The 23,800-nt window shown below is 41.6% G+C and overlaps 1 protein-coding gene across 2 annotated transcripts; it reads right to left on the bottom strand.

The window, feature by feature from the left end:
* Positions 1–3,908: 3,908 nt before the first annotated feature.
* Gcm1 (glial cells missing transcription factor 1) lies at positions 3,909–22,639 on the bottom strand. 2 transcript variants are annotated; one of them, XM_074081930.1, is made up of 7 exons: positions 22,550–22,639; positions 21,925–22,359; positions 19,662–19,861; positions 9,899–10,151; positions 8,537–8,649; positions 7,427–7,555; positions 3,909–5,961 (listed from the first exon to the last, which is right to left on the bottom strand). In XM_074081930.1, the coding sequence occupies exons 3-7, from the start codon at positions 19,734–19,736 to the stop codon at positions 5,221–5,223; spliced, it is 1,311 nt and encodes a 436-aa protein (XP_073938031.1). In that variant the 5' UTR covers positions 19,737–19,861; positions 21,925–22,359; positions 22,550–22,639; the 3' UTR covers positions 3,909–5,220. The 2 variants fall into 2 exon arrangements, with proteins under 2 accessions (XP_073938031.1, XP_073938029.1); XM_074081928.1 differs by having other exon boundaries at positions 21,958–22,359; positions 22,550–22,638.
* Between the last annotated feature and the right edge of the window lie 1,161 nt (positions 22,640–23,800).

The raw sequence follows: 23,800 nt of genomic DNA, 5'->3' as shown, positions 1-23,800 counted from the left end.
TCTGTAGACTAAACAAAATGTTATGAATCCTGCCTGATTAGCAACAGAAGTAATTTAAAACTATTATGGAGGTGGGGAGGCAGCCTCCATAATGTGAGTAAATGTAAAAACTATAAAATAAAAAAGTATTATGATACATGTATATTAAGTGACTTTCATTTAATGATTTTTATTTGATTTTTGTTATTTTATTTTTAATCAAAATAACAAAATGAAAAAAACATGATACCATATGCAAAGGGTTTATACTGAAAAGTGTTGTCTTCCCCCAAGAGGCAGTAACTCTAAATCTTTTCTGATTTTATTTTTTATGAGACAATCTTGGTAATTTCAAATCACACATTTATTCCTCTATTTCTTAATTTATCAAATTTACTTATTTATTAACATCCCAGAATGAAAAATGAGGTTTAGCTCAGTTCTCTATCACTCTTTTCCCCCTCCCTCCTCACTTTCTCTTATTTTTTTGCAGTTATGTGCTGTTATATGATTATTCCCCATGCTTCTTGAAATAAAATACTACACCACTGTCTCTTATCCCTTCAATATTAGTTGAGGTCTCTTTCTCTCTCTCTCTCTTTAGTGAGACTAAGGTTTGAACCCAGGGCTTCATGCTTGCAAAGCAGGCACTCTGCCACTTGAGCCATGCCTCCAGTCCATTTTGCTTTTGCTCTGGTTATTTTGGAGATGGGATCTCATGATCTATTTGCCCAGGCTGGCCTGGAAGTGCAATCCTCCTAATCTCAGCCTCCCAAGTAGCTAGGATTTTAGGAGTGACCACCAGTGCCCAGCCTTAGTCAGCGTCTCTTGATTCCCTCCCATGGAAAGATGTACTGAGCCTATCTCAATTCTCTTCCACTTCTTTTTCTTTTTTACATTTCTCAGCTGCATTTTGACCTTTGTTGACAGCTGTATCCTGTGCTGTTGTTTTTATGGGGACTTCTCTATTTGTCTGTGGCTAATTGTAAAATTTGGAACTCAATTATTTTCTCTACATAAATAGCTCACTGCACAGCATATAGCAGGGTAAGATTGTCTTCCTTATCTGTGAATATAAAGTTTTTAGCACTTGGATTCACACCTGTAATCCTAGCTACTTAGGAGGCTAAGATTGGGAGGACCTCAGTGTGAGGAAATCCTGGGTGAAAAAGTTAGCGAGACCCCATCTCAACCAGTAAAAAGTTGGGCAAAGTGATTCATACCTGTCACTCCAGCTACACAGGTGGCATAAATAGGAGGATCTCAATCCAAGCCTGCCCACACATAAACACGAGACTCTATTTGAAAAATACCTAAGGCAAAAAGGACTGGGGTCATGGCTCAAGTGTAGAGTGCCTTCTTAGCAAGTACGAGGCCCTGAGTTCAAATTCCAACACCAAGAAAAATATCAGTTACCATAAAGAAATGGATTTTCATAGCAATAAACCATCGCAAGTTATGTTGAAAGTTAAGCAATGCAGTAAGATATTTATTAGCTCTAGGAGAAACAAAGTGTTGTCTAAGAAAAAACACAATATCACATAGCTTAGCTATGCGCACAGTCATAAAAACAGAAAATCTGAATATTCATTTAACCAAAGATTGTGATAAAAATTTGATTCAATAAAAGACTGAAATAATTTAATACTCATATGCAAAATAAAATGCAACTCAATGCTTACTTTATACTATATACAAAAAGAATTAATTAGAAAGCCACGTGCTGGTGGCTTATCCCGGTAATCTTAGCTACTCAGGAGGTAAAGATCAGGAGGATTATGGTTTGAGGCCAGCCCTCAAACTTGAAAATACCCAACACAAAAAAGGGCTGGTGGAGTGGCTCAAGTGGTAGAGCACCTGCCTAGCAATCGTGAGACTCTGAGATCAAATCCTAGTACCACCAAAAACATTAACTACAAATCGAGCACTGATCCAATTATAACAGCCAAAACTAGAAAACTTCAGAGCAAATAGTTGTGTGGCCTTGGGTTATATAAGACACAGTAACTGAGAAAAATATTTGCAAAACATATATTTGATTACAGACCTTTAGAAGATATAAAAGAAAAAGTCTGTAAAACATATATTTGATGAGATGTATATCCTGAATGTATAATTCTTAGGACAAATTATTAGGAGCCCAACCAAAAAAATGGACACTCTGACAAAGATATATGAATCTTTGTAAATAAACACATAAAAAGACTAGCATTATTAGTCATTCAGGGAAATGCAAATTACGACCTCAGTGAGACACTACCACTTACCTGCTAAAATGACTAAAATTTAAAAGCACTTGAATACCAAGTCAACAAGCAACCAGAACTTTCATACTTCATTAGTAGGGCTGCAAAACATTACAGCCATTTTGTTGTGCAGCTTGGCAGTTTCTGCTAAAGTTAAAACATGTCCTTAATGTCTGATGAAATGATTCCACTCCTGCGTAAGCAACCAAGAGAAATAAAGCCATATGTCCTCAGAATGGCCTGTAATATGGCTGTTTATAGTACTTTTAGTCATAAATTCTAGAACTGGAAACAAGCCAAATGTCCATCCATAAATAAATAAGATATCGATACACTGGAGGAGAAAGGCCTGAGCTACTAATACCTACAAAAACATGTTCTTTAAAGCATGGTGAGTGAAGGAAATCACACACATGAACTCCAATTTCACTCACATGACATTTTAGAAAATGCAATACTACAGTGAAAGAAAGCAGATAGTAGTTGCCAGAAATAGTGGATTAAGGAGGGGGATTGACTGCAGAACTTTTTAGGGTAATTTCAGTATGATACATGTTGGTTTCATGCTTCCATTGTATAAAATGACCCCATATACAATGAGCAAAACCCACTGAACTGTACACTTAAAATGTTATTGTATGTAAACTGTACTTCAGTAAGGCCTGTCTTTAAAACTTACTGGGAGAATGAAGATGGGAATGGCAGAAGTATGTGTCCTAAATTTTAATTTGTAGTCAGAACACCATAGATGTAAAAAAATGGAAACAGACGTGCAAGTTTGCTATCTGTATCTGGAGGTCAGAAGCACCTGTGAGTTAAGTAGATGCCTCTTGGAGGGTTGGGAACCAGACTTGGTAGCGAGACAGCTGTTACCAGTGTAGTACCATTTGACTTTTTTTTTAAGCTCTGTGTGTGTTCTTGCTTTAACAAATATCAAGATTATTGGGGTTTTTAAGTGAGAAAAGGTTTGGGATTGAAGGGTACCTAGTCTAGTGCAGGAAGAATGTTTGAAATCCTTGAAAACCAACAGAAACCGAAGTTCCCTCCCAGTCACTGATTCTTTTGTTCGAGGGCAGGGACCTTCCAGGCCCTTCACAGTCTAGCTGACCCTGAGCCTATTCTTTCTTTGGCTTTTTGAATATTCAGTAGAGCCTCATTGACAGGTCATTCTTTGTAGGTAACTGAAGCTGCAGACTCTTCCTAATCTGAAAAGTACATTGGGTTTCATAAGAGAACTTACCCTAACTATTGATAGCTAGGCTGGGGTGTTCTTAGGCAATTTCTTGAGCTGTATAGTAAGGTTTGTGCACTTTCTGTATTATAGCCAATAATTCTTTATCCCAGGTGATTCTATTTGTGAGGTTCCACCTCCCTCCAAAAGGCAAAACCAAGCTATTGTTTAGGAATTCATACAAAGGTAGTAAAAATACAGAGCCAGGCTAATGACCACCTTTGAGATTCAGAAGGGGCTGGTGAATGTATGTTTTATTTGAGCAGACTAAAGAATTTAGTAGACTCAAATTAATGTAAATGTCTATCAAGAGGGTACTATTTAATTGTAATGGAAATGTGTTATGTACCTTAAAAATGAGGCAGCTACCATAAGGATCTAATAATGTTCAAATTGTGTCATAACATGACAAAAGCCATGTTAGAAATAAATCTGGTATGACACCACACATGTATACACATAGAAAACAACATATTTTATTTATTAAGTGTAATTATATATGCATATATATATAGGAAAAGTCTCTCATCTCTAGAAGCATAGGGATGAAACTGGCAATGCTGAAGAACGGAAACTGGAACAAGAGACTTCTTGCTTTTTTTTTTTTGAATTCTGTATCATGTGCATTTGTTCCAAATCAAATAAAAAAGAATCATTTCTTTTTTAAGACACTTGTCTGTTGCAGGGTTTGTTCCAGATTTTATGACTGGGCATAACTTTATTGTAAAGATCTTTAGCAAAGAAGAGGAATTGGCATTCAAATATGGCCAGTTGGCCATGACTGTTATAAGGGCAGTCTTTTCTTTCTTTTCTTTGGGCTGGGAATAGAACCCAAAGCCCCACACGTACTCAACATGTGCTCTGTCACCATGCACCATCCCCTCCCCTACAAAGCCTTTTCTAAGCAAGCATTTCTCACCTGTTATGAACCTGGCACTGAGTTAGATGCCATGAAGAATAAGGATAAGTGGTGCAAAATCGAAGCCTTTGTGAAGGGGAAGTCAGTGAGCATGAGAAGGAAGGGAAGAAGAAATGGAGGAGATGCTGGAATGCTCTTGCTTTGTCCACTTAATTTAGTTGTTGGTTATCTTAATAAATAGGATTAGATCACGCTTCCTGTCTTGACAAGTCTTGCAAATCAACTAGGAAATCCACTTTTATACACTAATCCCACACTAGGCAGAGTATTAAACACTTCAGTGGTAAAATATTCAGCTTCCTATGCCTCTAGCTTTCCCATTATTTCTGTTCCTTCATTTTCAGTTCCCAAGAAGACATAGATGAGACCCTAAGTTGGTGGCTTTCTGTATCCTTGCTCCATTTGATATTCACCAATGATAATGAACCCCAACAGATAATGCAGCTGTTGTGCTGAAAGCTCAAAGCAATCATGGGGGTCAGGGGTCAGAGGGCCTTCACCCCACAGACTGGGCAGGTTTCCATTCTTTACTAAGGATGACGGTATTGGGATGAAGGAGTGTGAAAAAGAGACGTCCTTTTGATGTCAATCAACTGAAAACAAAAGCCTTGCCTCCTGTTTGTTGAGATTCTCATTTAGCTGTGGGTATGTTTTGTAAACTCTTAAATTCTTTCAGTCATTTCTTTTCTTTTTCTTTTTTACTCCCCCCTCCCCCCTTTTTGGCAGTTCTGGGGGTTTGAACTCAGGGCCTCATGTGTACTAGGCAGGCGCTCTATCACTTGACTAACCCTTCTAGTCATTTCCAAAAATAGCTTTGGGGAGGAGAGGGTAACGATGGATTTAAGTCATCTTAAAGGACAGAGGTTTAGAAGCATTTCGTTGTTGAAGTGATCCAAACCCATGCACGTCATTTCCTCTTCAAAATCCCACTTGCTGCTCTTGGCCGGCAGTGGATACTGTTGATGAGGGTGGGAGCTGTAACTGAGCACAAAGGGGTCTTGTGGAGTCCCGTGGTATGTAAGGGAAGGCATATAGCCGTTGAAATCCACGGGCACTTTCTCCTCATAAAAATCACCTCCCGAATTTGGCCACACGGTATGACAGCTAGTTTGAGCTGCAAGTGGTTCCAATGGAATCTGCTGGGGACAGGGCTCCAAAGAGTTCTGGGAAGGATAGAAGTCACAAGCCCAGCTGGTCAGAGGAAAGGGGTAACTAGGACAACAGTTGTCATTAATAGGGTTTCTGCCCAAAGAAGCGTTTTTATGCCAGGCTTGAAGATCATTGTAATCTGAGTAGACTCCAGAGGCAGAAGGCTGAAACACGTCTCCATTATTGTAGATCTTACTATTAGACGATTTGCATTTTTCATAGAGTTTAGTAGAGTCCAAGGTGGAAGTCGGGTCTGCTAAGTCATTGGTTTCCCCCAAATCATAACTCTTGGAGAAGGACAAGCAATCACTCAGCGAGTTCTGCTGGGGAGCGTTAGCTATTGAAGGTCCACTGTAACTACCAGGCAACTGGACGCCTTCCTGGAATGACCAGGTTAAAGGTAAACTTCCCTGACTTTGTGTTTCACCTGGAAGAGACTGGAAGAAAAGTGAAATGCTCATGTTAATAATAAGTTAAGTAAATCCACACAGCTGCCATAGCACACGAGCTACGCCACAAATCAATGCCTCACCACAAGTTCCTCATTCCTTTCATGCTTAAGGTCAGACACACAGGAGCTTAGCCACAGCCATGAGAGAAGGAAGGAAAGGCTGTCTCCATTTGCAGTTTAGAGCTTGCTAACCAGTTAGGAGCCAAGGTCACTCTGTGGACTCATGAGTGTGGTTAAGAAGTTTCACACTCAAAGTTAAATCTCATATCCTCAAAACTTATAAGGAGCTATTTAAGAAAAGCAAGGTACAGCACCAAAGAGTTTTATTATTCTTAGTACAAATCTCATGGAGTCTCTCTCTCCCACCCATTCTCTCCCCTGCCTTGATGTTTTTATTTTTCCATCTGAGAGACCAGGGTTTTGTTTGTTTGTGTTTCTCCTTTAGGGACTTTTCTCTGAACTTCTGGAAATTTTGTTGAATCTAGGACCTCTAGAACATGAAGTGATCACTTTGTTTTTATAAATGGGGAAGCATATTGTTCTCCAGTTAATCATAAGAGAAGAATCTGACTGAGAGGAAAGCTGTGTTCTCAGTTATGTGAAGCTATCAGCTTATAAGAGGACAGGTTTAGGGGGAGGACAGAAAGGGTTATGAACAAGTAGAGTGAGCAGGCGGGAGCAACTGCCCTCAGCATGGCTGGAACAAAGGATGAGCCACCAGCCATTTGAGTTTGGGAGGTCACATTTCCTTACAACAGACTCAAGTCACTGTTCTTTCTGTGCAAGGTGCATTTAGAGGCTCAAGGAATAGACCAGCTCCATCTCTGTTCTACTGAAAAGAAACGTGGAGCTCTCAACAGTATAAAAAGTACAGGATTATCAGCACTATTCAGCAGACAAACATACACTGATGGCATAATGCTCATCTACAGTTCCCCGCTGTCCTGGAACTCCAGATCTTCCTGCCTCAGTCTCCTGAGCGCTGGGATTACAGGCATGCATATCCTGCCCAGCTTAGAAACTATTTATTTCTTTTGGGTATAATAAACTAACAATCTATTTTGAGGATAATGGAAATTCTGAAGGACAAAAAAAGAGCATAAAGCTAAGATTTTGTGGAAATCATTTTACATGATCGATTCTAATTTATAATAGAACCAAACTGTACAATGCCAAATACAGATTAAGTATTAATTCAAAGTCTTTTTTAAATTGTAGTGAAGATGATTCTACAATCATATGGAATTTACGGGAAGCGTGTTACAAAGGCAGTAGACATTAACAATAAAAACCTCAGATTCACTTTCTTTGGTGGGTGCTTGTTTATAGATGAGCCTGACTGTATATGACTGTTGACTTTTATTTGTCAGCAAAGGACCAGGGACATCTACGACCCCCACCACAGGGGTGACAGTTGCTGAAGAGCCTGAACACCCATGGGGATGGGTTACCTTTGTATCTGGGGTCCCCTTCAGCTTTAAGGAGCTGGAGGCAGATGCCATGTGCACTTTCTTCATTGCTCTTCTTGCCTCTGCTTCTAGCTTGGTTTCTGGCTTTGGATGATCGTGCTCTCCCTTTGACTTAAAGGAGGTGAGGAAGCAAACAGGAAGCAAGGTAAGGAACTGGATCGCACCTCCCCATGTGTAAGGTCTCACTCAGTGTGCTACTGTGTGCCTGTTGCAACCAGATTGGAGAAACTTTGCAGCTCCTCCAAGCCCACCATGCTCCTGCCCACCCATCTGCCTTTGCTTACACGGTCCTTTCCTCCTGGAAGCCTCACCCATCCACTTCCTATAGTGTGGGCAGGACATTAATAAACATGGCTGCCCGATCTCACATCCTCTTCAGCACAGCCCTTGAGGTACACGCCATCATTATCGAAGTTTACAGAGCAGGAACTGAGGTATGGGGCGATCATGCCATTTGGGTGACTTCCTCTCCTAAGTGGGCAACCTGGGCTTCCCGTGACTAGAGCCAGCCAAGCTGACAGCCAGTTGGGAAACAGCCAGGCATTTTGTGAGCTGATTGTTAAAAATGGCTAATGTCAACGAGCCACGATGGGAATGGTTACATCACAGAAATTGGCAAGTGCTCTGAATTAGGACATTTTCTTCTGGAGAGCTGGCATGCCAGTACTCCTCTGATTCAAAACCCAGTCTGTTGTCGGAGTCCTTTCTTCACTGCCCTTGTTAGAGCTTCTTACAAACTTTACAGAAAATCGGGGCTTCGGGAAGGGGAAATAAGTTGTTAGGGTGTCCACAAATAGCTCAAAGTTAGAACTGGCATTCAAAGTCAGGTCTGTTGAAGGCTGTGTGGCTCAAGTGTGACCAAAGTGACTGTCGCCTCCCCTAAGAAGAGACAGGCACTCAGCCAGCTCCCTTCTTGGGCTTCCAGGACTTCCAACCTCACTGTAGTGTCGGGGCAGATACTTGCTGCCTCAGAGGGCGAGCCTCCAGGGTTGGCACAGGGTTTCATGCATCTGTGTGTCCCTAGCCTCTGATGGAACTCCTCTGGAAACATCTGTCAAATTAGAGAAGCAGAATAATGAACTTAAATCCAACCTGGAAAAATATAAAGCGTCCATCATGCCTCCAGAAGTTGGTGACTGGGAAGCCCCCGTGGCCTCGGCAGGGAATTAGCTTCAGAGGTCCATTGCAGTTGGGACAGCACTTTCCTATAGAAGAGCAGAAGAAAGTGACCACACAGACTAAGCCTCTAGGGTGATTTCTGAGTTGGTACAGCCCTGCTGGTTTTGGCCTTGACTCTAGGATGACAAAGAATCAACTGGGTGGTTTGATGGGCTTCCCTCCACTAGGTGTTACCCTGACACTTGGAGACCTGGTCACCACAATAGTCAAGCTGAGCTCACACATGGATAGGAGAAGCAGCTGCCTAACATGTGGGGGTATTTCACAGGTTGAACAGCTCCCTCCTTATTTATGGTATTTAAAATTCTTCGTCAAAAGGAAAAAATTCTTTCATTTCACAATTAAAACTAATTGGTCAGTCTCAGTGGCTCACATCTGTAATCCTAGCTACTCAAGTGGAAGAGATCAGAAGAATTGTGGTGTGAGGGCAGCCTGAATAAACAGTAAGACCCCATCTCAATCAATGAAAAGCTGGGTGTGGTGACACACACCTACCATCACAGCTATACGGGAAATGTAAATGAAGGATCAGTCCAGGCCGGCTCAGGCATAAAAGCAAGACCCTATTTGAAAAATAAGTAAAGCAAAAAGGTCTGGGGGTGTGGCTCAGGAGGTAGAGCGCCTGCTTTGCAAGCATAAAGCCCTGAGTTCAGACCCCAGTACTGCAAAGCCACATGGGACTGAGAACACAACCACTGAATTTTGACTGATAGCAGATCCTAACCTAAGAGCAAGTTCTTCTGCTAGGGAAGAACACGAAGTAACTTGAGGTCTAAACTGGTCTAAGGCACAAGGAACCCAGAGTGCCTCGATTTCACAATCCAGTGAGTGCGACCAAATAAAAAGAACAAATGACACGAACCTCAATGGACAGAACTGAATCTCACCTCAAACTGACCCCACTGCGGCCACCCCTGGCGAATGGATTCATTTAGGGGCTCATTTCCCAACATGACAGAAGACAAGTCTGGCAAACTACTTCCTACTGAACTTTCGTGGGTCACTGATGACTGAAAGTCAGCCCCCTGTTTTGGGTCGGGTGCCTCAACCCCAGGGAGCAGTTTTCATGGCGGGAACCCTGGACCTGGTATACGTGTGGGACGGGTCCTGGGTGGTGAGGGGCTGGAAGATGGGTGCTTCCCTTGGCTGCTCAATGGCAGAAGGGTCTCACTCCTCACTACACTCCATTGCAAGGGTTGCTTAGGCCCTTGGGATGTGGAAAGGCTGTTTGAATGGATGCCAGCTTCCTTGCCAGTGCCACCCAGTGTCACTCACGCTGCTGCTTCTGCCGGGCTTTGTCGCAGATGGCAGGCCTCAAGTAGATCTTGCGCCCCTCCTCGGTGGAGCAGTCACGGCTGCACACCACCACGCCCAGGCAGGATTTCTTGAGGATGCGGGAGTTGTGGTTATTCGTGTTGCGCATCGCCCAGCTGCTCAGGTGCCGCTGTGCGCTCCTGTCCTCCGAGCTGTAGATGTGCTTCACGTAGGAGTCTGGCCACTCCTGGAACCAGTCGGTCCTCTTCACGTTCTGATAGAAGCGCAAAGAGCACCACTAGGTGAGCCAGAACACTCAGTGGCCCCTGGCTGTACGCTCACGGATGTGAGGGATGGTTGGGCCATCGGGAACTGAGCAAGGACTGGCAAAGGCTGCCTAAATTGAATTCTGACAGTGGGACCTGGGAACACAATACCACAGCGGCAAGATGAGGGCTGTGTCTAACAGCCATTTGGTTACAGGAATTGAACCCCTCCAAGTTCTATCTGATTGATGTTCCTCTAGTTGTTGGTGATAAAAGAAATGAGTGTTTTTCTCAGGAAGAATTTTTCAGGTGAAGTAACATCACTGTGGTCTTACACAACAGTCTTGGAAAACTCTGTGGAGTGAGATAATGGCTCATTCCACTGAGGTTACCTTATTGGGAATCCTACAAGTTTATGCAAAGTCACCAGAGATAAACAGTGAGGAGACTGGAGAACCCTGGTCCAGAGAGGTCCCAAGATCCAACTCTCTCCCCCATGGAAACCTCTTCCTTTTCTCTGTCCCACGCTTAGTGCCTCAACCACGGCAGAGGGCTCAAGACCAGCATCTGTGTTCTTGCCCAGGAATGGCAGAATTTCCCATGCACGCATACATCTGACTAACCTCTCCCGTGAGAGGTCAGCAACAAAGGGAGCTGTTGTTTACTGGGTAGACTTTCAGTTTTGCAAGGTGAAAAAGTCCTACAGATCAGTTACACAATGATATGCAGGAAGTGACTGCTACTGGACTGTACACTTACTAAGATGGCACGTTTTATGAAATAATACTAAAAGGTCCTTATCTTATACTTATTTCATTTCTGGTGCCTGTTTCTCCATCTGTAAAATGGGGGTGAAGAGACCTGCCTACCTCAAGGGTTGTTCTGAGGATTAAATATTATTATAGAAAAGACTTAGCACAGCACCCTGGCTCTAAGTAAATGTTAGTCACTGGCAGTGTGACTCACGTTCCTGGTCACTACACTGGAGACAGATGTTGCATTTGTCAGATCTGCCTAGTTCATAGAATGAAAATCATCAAACAGGCCAAATGGTCTCAGAGGTCAGATTTACTCTGTGTCCATCCTTGCCACATTCAGAAACTAAGCATGATTGATGTAAGAATATTTTTTTATCTAGAAGAATCTAGAAGGCTGGAGTAGAAAATTCTGGAAGGTCCAGAAGAAGAGATCAGCCTGCTTCTCCTTTGCTTCTCCAACAAGAAAGCACAGCATGGAAAATGAGAAAAGAAAGACAAGAAACTTTAGAAGGAAAAACGGTATCATCAGTGTCAGGATGGGCATGATCCTCTGAGTTGGACTTCAAGTTCAGAACAAGCCAAAGAGCATGAAGTAGCCCAAGAAGAGAAGCGGGAAGGCGCATGAGGTCCCTCTGGTCCAGTGGGCAGCTACAGGTGGAGTCTCCCATTGAAGGCACAGGCAGGCTGAGATGCTGACTGGACTGTCTGCTTTCCAGGTCCTTTCCTCTCTTCCCCAGTTCCCTGGCAATGCAGAACTTGATCAGATTCATTGCCCAAGGTGAGAAGCTCCCCAGGCAGCACCCCCATCCCTGTTCTCTCCCTTCTCACTTCTGCCCAAAAGCCTCAACTCTGCTCTCTTGGGTTCTTTCACAGAAACATCATAGTTAACAAATCAGACTATTTTATCTTTTGAAATAATAAAAGTGTAGCTTAAAACCCTAGAATATTACGTATCTTTAATCATTTGGACTATAAAAATCCGATATTTGAGTCATATTATTCCAGTGCAATACACAGTCATCAGGACAGTAGAGAAAAGGGGATAAAAGGGGTTTAGGGAAAAGCTTATTTTTTGATGTTTTAAAGATGAATGGCTCCTTCAAGCTGGTCAGCACCGTAAACCCCATGATTCAGGAGAAGGGGAACATATTAGTAAGAGCAGCTCAGGTGTTCCAACTGAGCGAAGACCCCCTGCCTACAGAAGTGACCCCCTTCTTTCCACTGACACCCCAGTTTTCTAGCTTCATTAATGGTGCAGTAATAAGTTGGACAATGCCTGAACTAAGAAAATTACTAGGAGTAAATGTGATCACAGCAACATTCTTTTGTCAATGGCCAGCCTTTTGACCTGACATTTAGTGAGCTCTTTGACATCTTTTTACACTGAAAGTAAGAGAAAACCCAGCTCTCAATAATGCAAAATAACTGAAGCATCAAATGGGCCACAGGAATTTCTGAAAATCTTAACTTAAGACATCAGAGAGGTAAAACTTGAAAGCAAAGAATAATCATTTCTTAAATCTTGTTCAGCAAGTTCCCATTAAGTATTTTCTTCGGTGTTTTTGAAATAGGGCTTTGCTATGTAACTCTAGCTGGACTGGAACTCGTGATCCTTCTACCTCAGACTCCCAAGTATTGGAATTACAGGTGTACACCACCAAGGCTGGCTCTTTCTTCTTTTTATACTTTTGTTTATTTTAATTCTTAACCTTTCATGAGTAACACTTTATTTTTTCTCTTGGTTAAGAAGTTTATAATTGAAAGGGACTATTCCTAAGGTCTCTAACATGTAAATCTAACTAATCTACATTTTATAATCTCCTGAGTAACATCATTTGGACTTTAATTGGTATTTCTGTGATTTCTGTGTGTGATTTTTTTTACTAGGAGATTAAATTCTCCAACTCACTCAAAACCTTTGAAGTTCTATGCAAAGAGCACTCTTTATATGCCCTCACTTTAATTTAACTTAGTCACTTGAAGTTTTAATAGGAGAACATAAGAATTAGGTATTACTGCCATATAAAACTATTACAAATTCTGAAATAAGGTATCAAAAATGTTTACATCATTATTATAAAACTTACTTTCATAGTTCACTCTTATGTAAAGTAATAATCTACCAGGTTTTCTATAATTATATGAATAGTTTATTAAGTATTTATACCAAGTACTTCCAAAGAGAACAGAGATAGCAAATAGACATTTTAAGCAAGTCAGGTGGAAGGAAAATTTAGATGTTACTTAGGGAAAAGGGAAAAAAGGAATTCAACTAGTAGTTTAATCTACACATAAGTGTAGGACCTTATGTCTTCCGGGGCAAGTAAAATCGAATTCTAAGTGTTATCAATGGGAGAAATTCACTTTAATAAAATGCTGCTATGTCAGTCAGCTCAAGAATTACTCCTTAGAGACTGGGCAATGGCTCAAGCCTGTATTCTTAGCTAGTCAGGAGGTGGAGACTGGTGGGGCACATCTGTAATCTCAGCACTCAGGAGGCTAAGGCAGGAACATTGTGAGTTTGAGGCCAGTCTGGGCTGCACAGTGAGTTCAAAACCAACAGGGCTGCATATGAGATCCTGTCTCATAAAAACAACAACTCCCCTAAAAAAAAACCCACTACAACAACAGCAACAACAAAAAATACTCCAAATCCTTCAGATTGTATGAGTTAATGGTTTAGTGTGGCTTAGGTCATGGGTTTGATTTCACAACTGCTCAGTGCTTAAGAACAAAATGATTCAGAGTATTTGTCACCTTGGTGCTATTGGAACAGCCCTACTTCTACTTAGAGAAACTGACTGGTGTTAGGACAAGTGGAGCTCTCCTCTCTCTGTGAAATGGCTTTGAATTCCTTCTCAATTTTCAACCAAAAAGAAAAAAAAAACTTTCTTGCAAGGTGTTCTCTTAAGTATTATCATCAGTGTTGAAGGGAGTGTAGCACTGTAAAATGACCACGTAATCCACACTTTTTTAGACTGGACTTCTAAGTAATCACATTGAGCTTCAATTCATCGTGCTGTAATCCACATGTTTAATGAAGGAAAGACAAAACCCAAACCAGACACTTTCTGCTTGGACCAAGCAAACTCTAAAGCAATTATATTTAAACTTCCCAAATGCAAATTAAGGGTAATAGAATGAGGAAGCAAATTGATGCATTGGCCTGGAATGAAGAGATTTTTACCAACCATGGTTGTAAGAAGCCAAGTGTCTGTACTTCTGAGCCAGGTCCGTGGTGGTTGGATCAAGGAGAAACGAGATCGAAACAGGGGAGTCCAGAAACAAACGAAATAAATGAAGACTTATAGAAAACAACAATAACCAAAAAAGAAAATGTGTAGCTGAAAGAAGGAAGAAACAGCAAAACAAAAACGGGAGAAATGCGTTACTAGGGCAATAGAGTTGGAAGGACACTAGGATCTGATCATGATGCTTTCCAGCCCCACAAGGGCTCCGCTACCTGTGCACCAACTGAATCCACTGGGATCGCCTGATCCCACACCACCTGTCCAGCCCACAGAACTCCAGTCTTCTTGCTGAACACCTGTGAACAACTCCCTCAAGTGTAGACAGCTAAGAGCCTTCAGACTCTAGCACCCTACCCTTCTCCTTGATCATCAGAGCATTTGCCAAAGCCTGTGCCTTGCTGCCCACACCAGGGTCCTGCTGAATTCCACTTCTCTCTTCAAGCACCTCTAGCATTTTATGAACATGGCATTGATTCTCTAGGAACATGCTCCAGTGTCTGGAGCATTCTAGCCACTCAAAAACGTGATGTCCATGCTAAAAGCGAGAGCACACAAGGGAGATATGAGGATAGGTAAGACACCTAAAAAACTAGCTAGCATTTGTTGCCTTTAATGCGGAGAAACTAAAGCAGATACCTTAAAGCAGCTGAGGCCAATAGGAAAAGGGGAACAGGAACTAGAGAAAAGGTGAGATCAAAAAGAATTAACCTAGAAGGTAACACCCACGCACAGGAAATCAATGTGAGTCAATGCCCTGTATAGCTATCCTTATCTCAACCAGCAAAAACCCTTGGTCCTTCCTATTATTGCTTATACTCTCTCTTCAACAAAATTAGAAATAAGGGCAAAATAGTTTCTGCTGGGTATTGAGGGGGGGGAGAGGGAGGGGGCGGAGTGGGTGGTAAGGGAGGGGGTGGGGGCAGGGGGGAGAAATGAACCAAGCTTTGTATGCACATATGAATAATAAAAGAAAAATGAAAAAAATAAAAAAAGAAACAGCAAGAATAAAGTCTTGCTTATTCTAAAAAAAAAACCGTGATGTCCAGAGACTAGTGGAGTGGTTCAAGAGGTTGAACAGCTACCTGGCAAACATGAGGCCTTGAGTTCAAACCCCGGTACTGACAAAAAATAGAAACTAAAAATATCTGATGTTCTAAAGAGGTAAAAAAATTAACCCATACATCTTGATGTAACTGCAATGTATAAAAGGACGCGGAGATTCCAGGACCAGAAGATGAGCACTGGGTAAGCAATGACCCCTAATTACCCAATTAGCATTTATTCATTGGAAGCTGAAGTGTGTGAGAAGAGGAATGGAAAAGGAATTTGCCGTGTGTTGGCAAAAGTAATTTTTCTAGCAAGAACGTAAAATTATGAAAAACAAACTGAATTATTTGGATAGGTGGGAGAGAGAATATAGTTTGGAAACTATAATAATAAAAAGACATCGCGTTTTATTCTTTGAATCACATTTTTTATGCCCAAACAAGTGAACCGAAATACATTAATTACCTGAGGGGCTCCACAGGAAGCCAGCTCCATGTAAAAGGTAATTTAGGGCCGTGCCTCCTTGCACAGCTCCCCTCTCCACCACCACAGGAGAGCCACATTTGGGAAAACACTGGTGAGAAGACTACCTTCCGAAGTAAAGAAACCTGTTTAAGGGTGAGCAGGTGAAGAAGATGTGGTATGTAGGCACAATGGAGTTTAATTCAGCCATAAAGTAGAAACAAAATTGTGTCATCTGCAGGAAAATGAATGCAATTGTAGATTACCACGTTAAGCAAAATAAGTTATTTCCTTCGCCTGTGGACTTTAGGGAGATAAAAAAGGCATGAAAGTAAAAGGGGTCTGTTAGGAACGTGGGAGGGGAAAGGGGATGGAGGATAAGACAGGGTAAGGTAAATGTGATCGAAGAACATTATAAGCATATATAGAAATGTCACATGAAAACCTTCACCTTATACAATTACTATACACTAATTAAAAAAGGGAAAATCTGTTTAATTTTGTTGAGCCTAGTGTTTCCCCTTTTCTTTCTTAACACCTTTTAAAATTCCTTGTAGCTTATACTCTGCAGGACACATTTTGGAAAACACTGGTCTAAACAGCCAGAGACTGAGGTGGGATAGGTAGAGAGTTACTATTTTACAGGTCAAGAATTAGGACTCAAAGTCAATTTGTCCAGAGTCACACAGACAATAAGCAATGAAGCCATTCATTAATGAACGCTATACTCGTTATTTGCACTAAGCATGAAGCTAACAGTTCTGAATCCTGAACTGTTAGAATCAGTAAGGACACAGGAGCCCATTTGGTGTAATCCCCTCACTTGCAGAACAGGAAAGGGGTTTTCAGAAGAAGTAAATGACTCTCAGAGGCTCTACAAATGGAGGTGCAGCTGGAACTCAAATCCAGGGTTTGCTTCTCCCAGTCCTGAGCTTTTCATAGTGCACCCTCTCTGCCTTCAGATTCTTTAGAAAGTTTTCAGTATTTTTAAAATTTTGTACCTTAACTGGGTTTTTTTTTTAGTACTGGGATGTGAACTTAAGGCTTCACCTTGCTAGGCAGGCGCTATAGCCATTCTGCCAGTCATCTTTTTTTTGTTATTGTTGGGTGTTTTCAAGATAAGGTCTTGCAAACTATTTGCCCAGGCTGGCTTTGAACCGAGATCCTCCCGATCTCTGCCTCCTGAGTCGCTATGATTACAGGCGTGAGCCACCCGCACCTGGCCCTTGACTGGTTCTTGATATGATTATGAAGCTAGCACAAACTCAGATGAGACAGTATTGTGCCTGCTCCGAAAATTATTAAGGCATATTTGCATTTTTAATTATTTGACAAGCTGGAAGACACTGAGCTAGTTCCATAAGCAATCTCAGCATCTTTTCCATTAACCATAAATGATACATTCCTAAAAGTGAATGTGTATTTTTACCACAGGTTTCTCTGCTTCATGTCCTAGGAAGCTAAGAATGCTTTTGGCTTTGGACATTCATGTCAGAACATGTGATGGTTCGAGCCCTGCGTTTCCCTCCAGGGAAGGGGCTCTTCTCCTCCTTCGTTTATGGATCTGATAAATGATATGGACTGTCTGCCTCTGAAACTGCTGCCCACCATCTCAGGAACTCTCAGACTCACTGAAATCCTGGCCTAGATGAGGCCTTGTAACATTTTCTAAGTGTCTGCTGACTTCAGCTCTTCATTTTTCTACGATGAGCTCTTACTTGGTGATTACAATCATGAAATGAGGAATAGAAAGAAATATGGGATCCTGAGCCAAGAAGTATTAAAATTTAAAGCTTCCTGAGCTGGAGGCCTGGCTCAAATGATAGAGTGCTTCCTAGCAAGCACAAAGTCCTGAGTTCAAACACCAGTGCCACAAGAAATAAAATAAAATAAAGTTTGCCCAGAAGAGTGGTAATTACTGTACTACCCATTAAGAGCAGCTACAAGCCGGAGCTGGTGGCTCACACCTGTAATCGTAGCTATTTAGGACACAGAGATCAAAAGGATCTTGGTTCAAAGCCAGCCCCAGGCAAATAGTTTGAGAGACCCTATCTCCAAAAAACCCATCATAAAAAAAAGTGCTGGTGGCTCAAGTGGTAAGAGTGCATGCCTAGCAAGTGTGAGACCCCGAGTTCAAACCCCAGTGTTGCCAAAAAAAAAAAAAAGAGCAACTATAAACACGTACCTAGAATGAATATTTACACATACCTAGAATGAATAAACCATCTTAGTTGTGGTTTATTTAATCTCTTTTAAATAAATGGCAAGTTAGGCTCCCCAGTAGATCCTCAGGATCTACCCAGGGAGACCATAAAGGGAATTGAAGGAGAAAAATAGAGAGAAACAAACAAAAAAAGTCTTCATTAGAGCGGAAATCCAGAATGGCTGAAAGTCAAGACTGGAATCTCCATCCCTTCTCCCCTTCTTGGGATAATTCAATTTCCTTATGCCCCAGAGTCAGGCAAACTGGATAGACTTTTTCATATCTTGGTACTGTTAGTCTCCAGCCCTAGTGTTCTAGACACTTTTTCAAACCACTTCCAGTGAAAATATCTGCAAATGTCAAGAAGGGAGGACAAAGAAGCCAGAAATAATACACATGGAAAACAACTAATTTTAAACAACTAATACTTTCAGTCTAATTAAGAAATAAAAAGTCAGTTACAAGCTGGGTGTGGTGGCTCACGCCCATAATCCCAGCACTCGAGAGGCAGGGGCTGGAGGGCCATGAGTTCCAGGCCAGCCTCGGCTACACAGCAACTTGAGACCAACTTAGGATACATGGTGAAATCCTGTCTTAAAAAAAAAAATAGCAGCTAATTGCTAAAGAAGAGGACAAGAAAAATAAGAAACGAAAGGCACTCTATAGCTAGAAATCAAACGTGTGTGTAGATGTGTGGCATTTACAAAGGTTCTACAAGAGTCTGCTGTATTCCACAAAAGCACTATCATTTATCACTCAGACATTCCAGCTTAGGTATAGTTAACCACAGCCGGGCACTGGTGGCTCATGGCTATAATCCTAGTTATTTGGGAGGCAAATATCAAGAGGACTGCTATTTAGCCAGGCACTGGTAGCTCACGCCTGTAATCCTAGCTAACCCAGGAAGCAGAGTTCAGGAGGATAGCAATTCGAAGCCAGCCAGAGCAAATACTTCACAAGACCCCATTTCAAAAAAGCTGGTGGCTCACACCTATAATCCTAGCGACTCACGAGGCAGAGATCAGGAGGATAACGGTTCAAAGCCAGCCCAGACAAATAGTTCACAAGGTCCAATCTCAAAACAACCCATCACAAAAAAAAGGCTCAGTTTGAGGCCAGCCTGGCAAAAAAAGGCAAGACCCTATCTCAAAAATACCCAGCACAAAAAAAAGGGTTCGCAGTGTGGCTCAAGTGGGAAAGTGTCTGCAAAACAAGCATAAGGCCCTGAATTCACACCCCAGTACTAGCCCGGCACTGGTGGCTCACACCTGTAATCCTAGTGACTCAAGAAGCAGAGATCAAGAGGATCGTGGTTTGGAGCCACCCAGGCAAATAGTTCACAAGATTCTATCACAAAAAAACCCATCACAAAAAAAAGGGCTGGTGGAGTGGCTCAAGGTATAGGCTCTGAACCTCAAAAAGAGAAAACAAACAAAATCCCTCAGTACTGCCAAAGAAAGAAAGAAAGAAAACTATAGCAAGTAAGGGAGCACAGGGACGTGGGCATCATAAGAAAATCTCCACGGGCAATGCAACCTGAGCCAAGCCAGCTTTGAAAGAAGAACGTGGTACTTTCTTGGTCTCAGCCTCTACCTGGGGGTGTGTGGGAAGTAAAGAGCTGCTCAAGGCAGTAGGTCTTACGTTGCTTCATAAATCTCCTCAGGGGGATGCCCAGCTGAAGTTCTGAGGGGGACATCACCCTGCTGGGACCCCCATTGATTCTTTCTAGGTCTTAGAGGTTGATCCTCAAAGCTCCCTAGCCAGAGCTAAAGGGGCAGGCCTGTATCAAGTGTGTACCTGTGGCAGTTTCATGTCATTAATATCCCAGTTTAGTGTCTCTTTGTCCTCGGTGTCAAAGTCGTCGTGTTCCATGATAGCGTTGGGTCACTCAGTGTTCACCTTCCTCCTGATGAAGTAGAGGTTCTGCTCCCAAATGTTCTTGAGTTCGCTGGATCTGTCCACTCAAGCAGTGTAGACCAGAAGACCGTTTTCTGAGGCTAAAAAGTAAATGATCGTAATACTGATGATTCAAGGGATTAAAAAATAGTGTTTGCTTCATCAACACTTTTTTTGCAAGTACTGACATACTAATAAAAAACTGAATGTATTTTTTAGAAGTCAGGACCTTGTTCTTCATCAACTTGTGTAGGGGTGAGGAGGAGAGACCTGGACTGACTTCTACAGAAATGCCTCCATAAATTAGCTAACTTGTTGAACTTATAAGAAAGGACCATCTTATTGGATTTATCTAGAAGTATTTTCGTTAATCCAAATTGCCACAGGGATTAATTTTATTCTCCTCAATATAACTGGTGTGCACTGTGTATCTTCAAATACCATCAACTAATATCCTATGCTATCAGATTCCTCTGAAATAGGGTTTCTTAACCTTGGCACTGTCAGCATTTCAGACCATAAATGGGGCTCTCTTGCATGCTCTGTACCCATTAGGGGCTAGTGGCAGCTCCCTGCCTTTCCAGTTGTGACAACCCAAACTATCTCTAGGCCAATGTCCATGGGGCAGAGGATAAACTGCCTCGTGAGAACGGCTCCTTTAGAAGTGTTTCTTAATGTTTGTTAACCCAAAGCACTCTAAGATTTTCTGACTTTATCTTCAGGAACAGCGCTGTTCCTCACTCTCAAGAAAATCCTGTCTCACTTCTTTCATAAATTTGTATTATGTAATGATATCCAGACATGTTTGTTTAAACCACATTTCTTCCCTCAGAAGAAACAGTACTCTAATTTCTAACGTTTACTAGTTAAAGAGAAATTAGGAGGAAAGAAAGGAAAAAAAGACAGAACAAAGGAACAAAATTTGAAATGTTCTCCCAAAAAAATGAATCATTTTGAGATGCGATGCTTGTTAGGATACAAAATGAAACCTGTTCTTCTGTGTAACATTTTCATCTGTTGGTACTTCTATAGAAACAAGGGACACGATGACATCATACAGAACTACTTAACAGTAAACTCAAACTACAGTTGCATTAACAAGGTGAGGAAGTCCAGAGAACGCTGTTCTTAGTTATTTATCATTATTTCGTACTGTCCATCACCGAGCCCCACCGTGGCAAAGTGCATGCATGTGTAAGACTGCTTACCCGAACGTGTAACTGAACTTTGGGGTCAGATGAGTTAAACTCAGCACTTCCTTTCTCTACCCACACACAGCTACCACCTCAGAAAGCATGGCATCCTGCTCCCCAGTGTGAATACTGGTCCCCAAGACTAAATGACTCTGTGTGTGCGTGCGTGTGTGGTACTGGGGATCAAACCCAGGACCTCAACCATGCTAGCCAGCACTCACCACTGAGCCACATCACAGCCCAAGGCTCATGAGTTTTAGGTAAAATTTTATGTTTGGAAAAGAAAAAATTAAGTAATTGAAGAAATGATTGCCTTTAATTCAATTTAAACCACAAGTCCAGGAGACGTAATATCAAGCAGTAGTTTTAGGCACTTATCTCTTTGAGAAGTAACCACAATAACTCTAATAGTAACAGCAGTTCAAAATTTGTTAAAATAATTAGAATAGATTTGCTTTTTTAGTTCTGAAGATGTAGCTCAATGGTAGAATGTGTGCATGAAGCCCTGGGTTCAATCACCAGCACCACCAAGAAGAAAATAGATTTGTTTTAATTTTTAGAAAGCCACATTTGCATTTTAAAAAAACAAAAATATTATTTTAAGTCAAGGGATATAGACATAATTCTCCCTTTTTTTTTAAATTAAGGTGAGAGGAATGAAAAATCTTGCTTAAGGAAAACTACATCCCTTTTTAGCTTTTTTTCTGATATAAACTTTTGCCAAACAAGTGAATATTAACTTAATATTTCCCTGAAATTTAAGAACAAAATGTGGGAAAGAAGAAAAGCCTACTTTGTAGCACTTAAATGAGCAAACTCAAATCTTCCCCAGCGTTTAAAAAAATTAAATTTGTCAAAACTTCCTTCTTATAAAGCATTTTGACCAAAATATATTCAATTTTCATCATTTCTTCAGCAAAACTAGAAGACCTAACCCTGCAGGAGCAGGTGGCCATCACCACATCACTTACATCAGCCTCTCCTTAGTGGCTCTGGCTCCTTACCTTCTGCCTTCTTATCCAGATGCAGACAACACCATGTCATAAAATCTCATCTCTGGTTCAGGTCCCAGCAGGCGCTGGTCGTTTTCTGAGCTGACGTTCTTCCCTATTTCAGGTCAGAGTACACTATGCTAATGAGTTCTGGCACCAGTCCAATCAAAATCTCGATGCTTTCAGCTTGGGACAGGTAAGAGCAGCCTGCTTCTTCCCAGCATGCCAGCAATGTGATGAATATTCTATGGCGTGCCTCTGAACTTTTCTCTCCTTTATGTTAAGAGGATATTTTGGCTTAAATGGACATGGAAAAGAACCTCATGAAGAAATACAGATGTTTTCCTTCTTGTAGTAGTTTCATAGATTGAGCCCAAGGCAGACTGACTCATATTGGACCCCAATTCTCCCTACCTGTGAACAAGAGAGACAAGACAGACAGACACAGGGAAAGAGAAATATTACGGTGATGGAAATTACTGAAATAGGTAGTAGATAGCCAACATCTCCTAAACCAGAAATACCAAAACTCTCTCCTACTCCTAACAGTGATGATCCACTAAGTCTGAGTATTTTGATTCCCCCCAAATAATGCGACTCTTACCTCTCAAGATAGGTGCCAGCACAGTCTTCCTTCCAGAGACATTCTCAGTAACGCCCACGTCGGTTCCGTTCCAGGTAATTTGATAGGCTCTGGAGATACAGACGAGAATTAAAGGTATTAAGGTCGGGCTAGTAGAAGAGATGAACAGAGGTACAGAATAAGCCACATGTCATTTTAATATGTGGAATAAAGCCAGTCTAGAAATAAAGGAGTAAGTTATTAAGCAGAAAGGGGAAGAATGGGGGGGGACATCTATCACCAAGAGGATGCCCAGTCAGCTTTCTGCAGAAAAGTAGGATAAATATCACCAAGCACTGGAAGAGGGAGGCTCAGGCAACATCACGGGTGCCATTACGGCAGGAAGGTCCAGAGGCTTGGGGAGAAGGAAGACAGATCCAGAAAATGATGTGCCTGGGAAGCCTCACAATTGTGTTGGACAGCCCCAAGGGACTTGTGCCACGCTGAGATTTCGCACTGGTCTTTCAGTCCATGAACAGACTCCTCTTCTGTCTAGAGTTTAAGACCCTGTATACTTTTTTTGTACTTTATCTGAGCAATCTTGTTTTCTTCTCTGCATTAAAAAACCCCCTCTTTAGAAAGGAGGATTGTTTTCAATCCCTTAAACACATCGTAGAGGGATAAAACTCTAATACTGTGACAACTGAAAAAGAAAAACATCTGTATGGTCTAGTTCCAGAATCACAAAGCAGAGTAAAGAGTGCAGTTGGAGCTGAGAGGCATTGAGATGGTAACTTGCAGAGGTCTCCTCTCTTGAGTATCTTTTCCTATCTATGAATCTAAACCCTATCCACCCTTCAAAAACCCCAAAATGCCACCTCATTGTAAAACCTTCCAACACTATTCCAGAACACATGATTTCTCATTCCTGGTGTTCCAGAACTTTTAATCTGAATTATATGCTGATTTATATCACTTAGGACTAACATTTTTTTTTGAATTGCAAAGTAAATTCATGATTTTTTTTTTAAGTCATACCATCATCTCTCAGAAATTTTCACTATTAACACTTTGGTGGTGTCCTTTTAGACTTTTGTTTTCTTCTACATACATAGCCAAATGTAGATATGGTTGTAACCCAGTATTGCTTTTCATTGCTGACGTGTATTAGCCCTGGCTTCCCAGCTAGAATGCTGTTCCTTCACGGTGAAGTTATCTTCCCTTTCTTCTTCCTCCTCACAGACAAATCTGCTGGCTTCCACTTTTAGTACCAGAGCCACCTTTGTCCCAAGT

This window comes from Castor canadensis, chromosome 8 (assembly GCF_047511655.1).
Source record: "Castor canadensis chromosome 8, mCasCan1.hap1v2, whole genome shotgun sequence".
NCBI lineage: Eukaryota > Metazoa > Chordata > Mammalia > Rodentia > Castoridae > Castor > Castor canadensis.
This window is presented reverse-complemented; position numbering and strand designations above follow the sequence as displayed.

Coding starts and splice junctions, on each gene's coding strand:
- Gcm1 (XM_074081930.1), bottom strand. CDS start 19,736: ATGGAACACGACGACTTTGACACCGAGGACAAAGAGACACTAAACTGG. Junction 10,152..19,661: donor ATGACATGAAACTGCCACAG/GTACACACTTGA, acceptor CGCTTCTATCAG/AACGTGAAGAGGACCGACTG. Junction 8,650..9,898: donor AGCCCGGCAGAAGCAGCAGC/GTGAGTGACACT, acceptor GCTCTTCTATAG/GAAAGTGCTGTCCCAACTGC.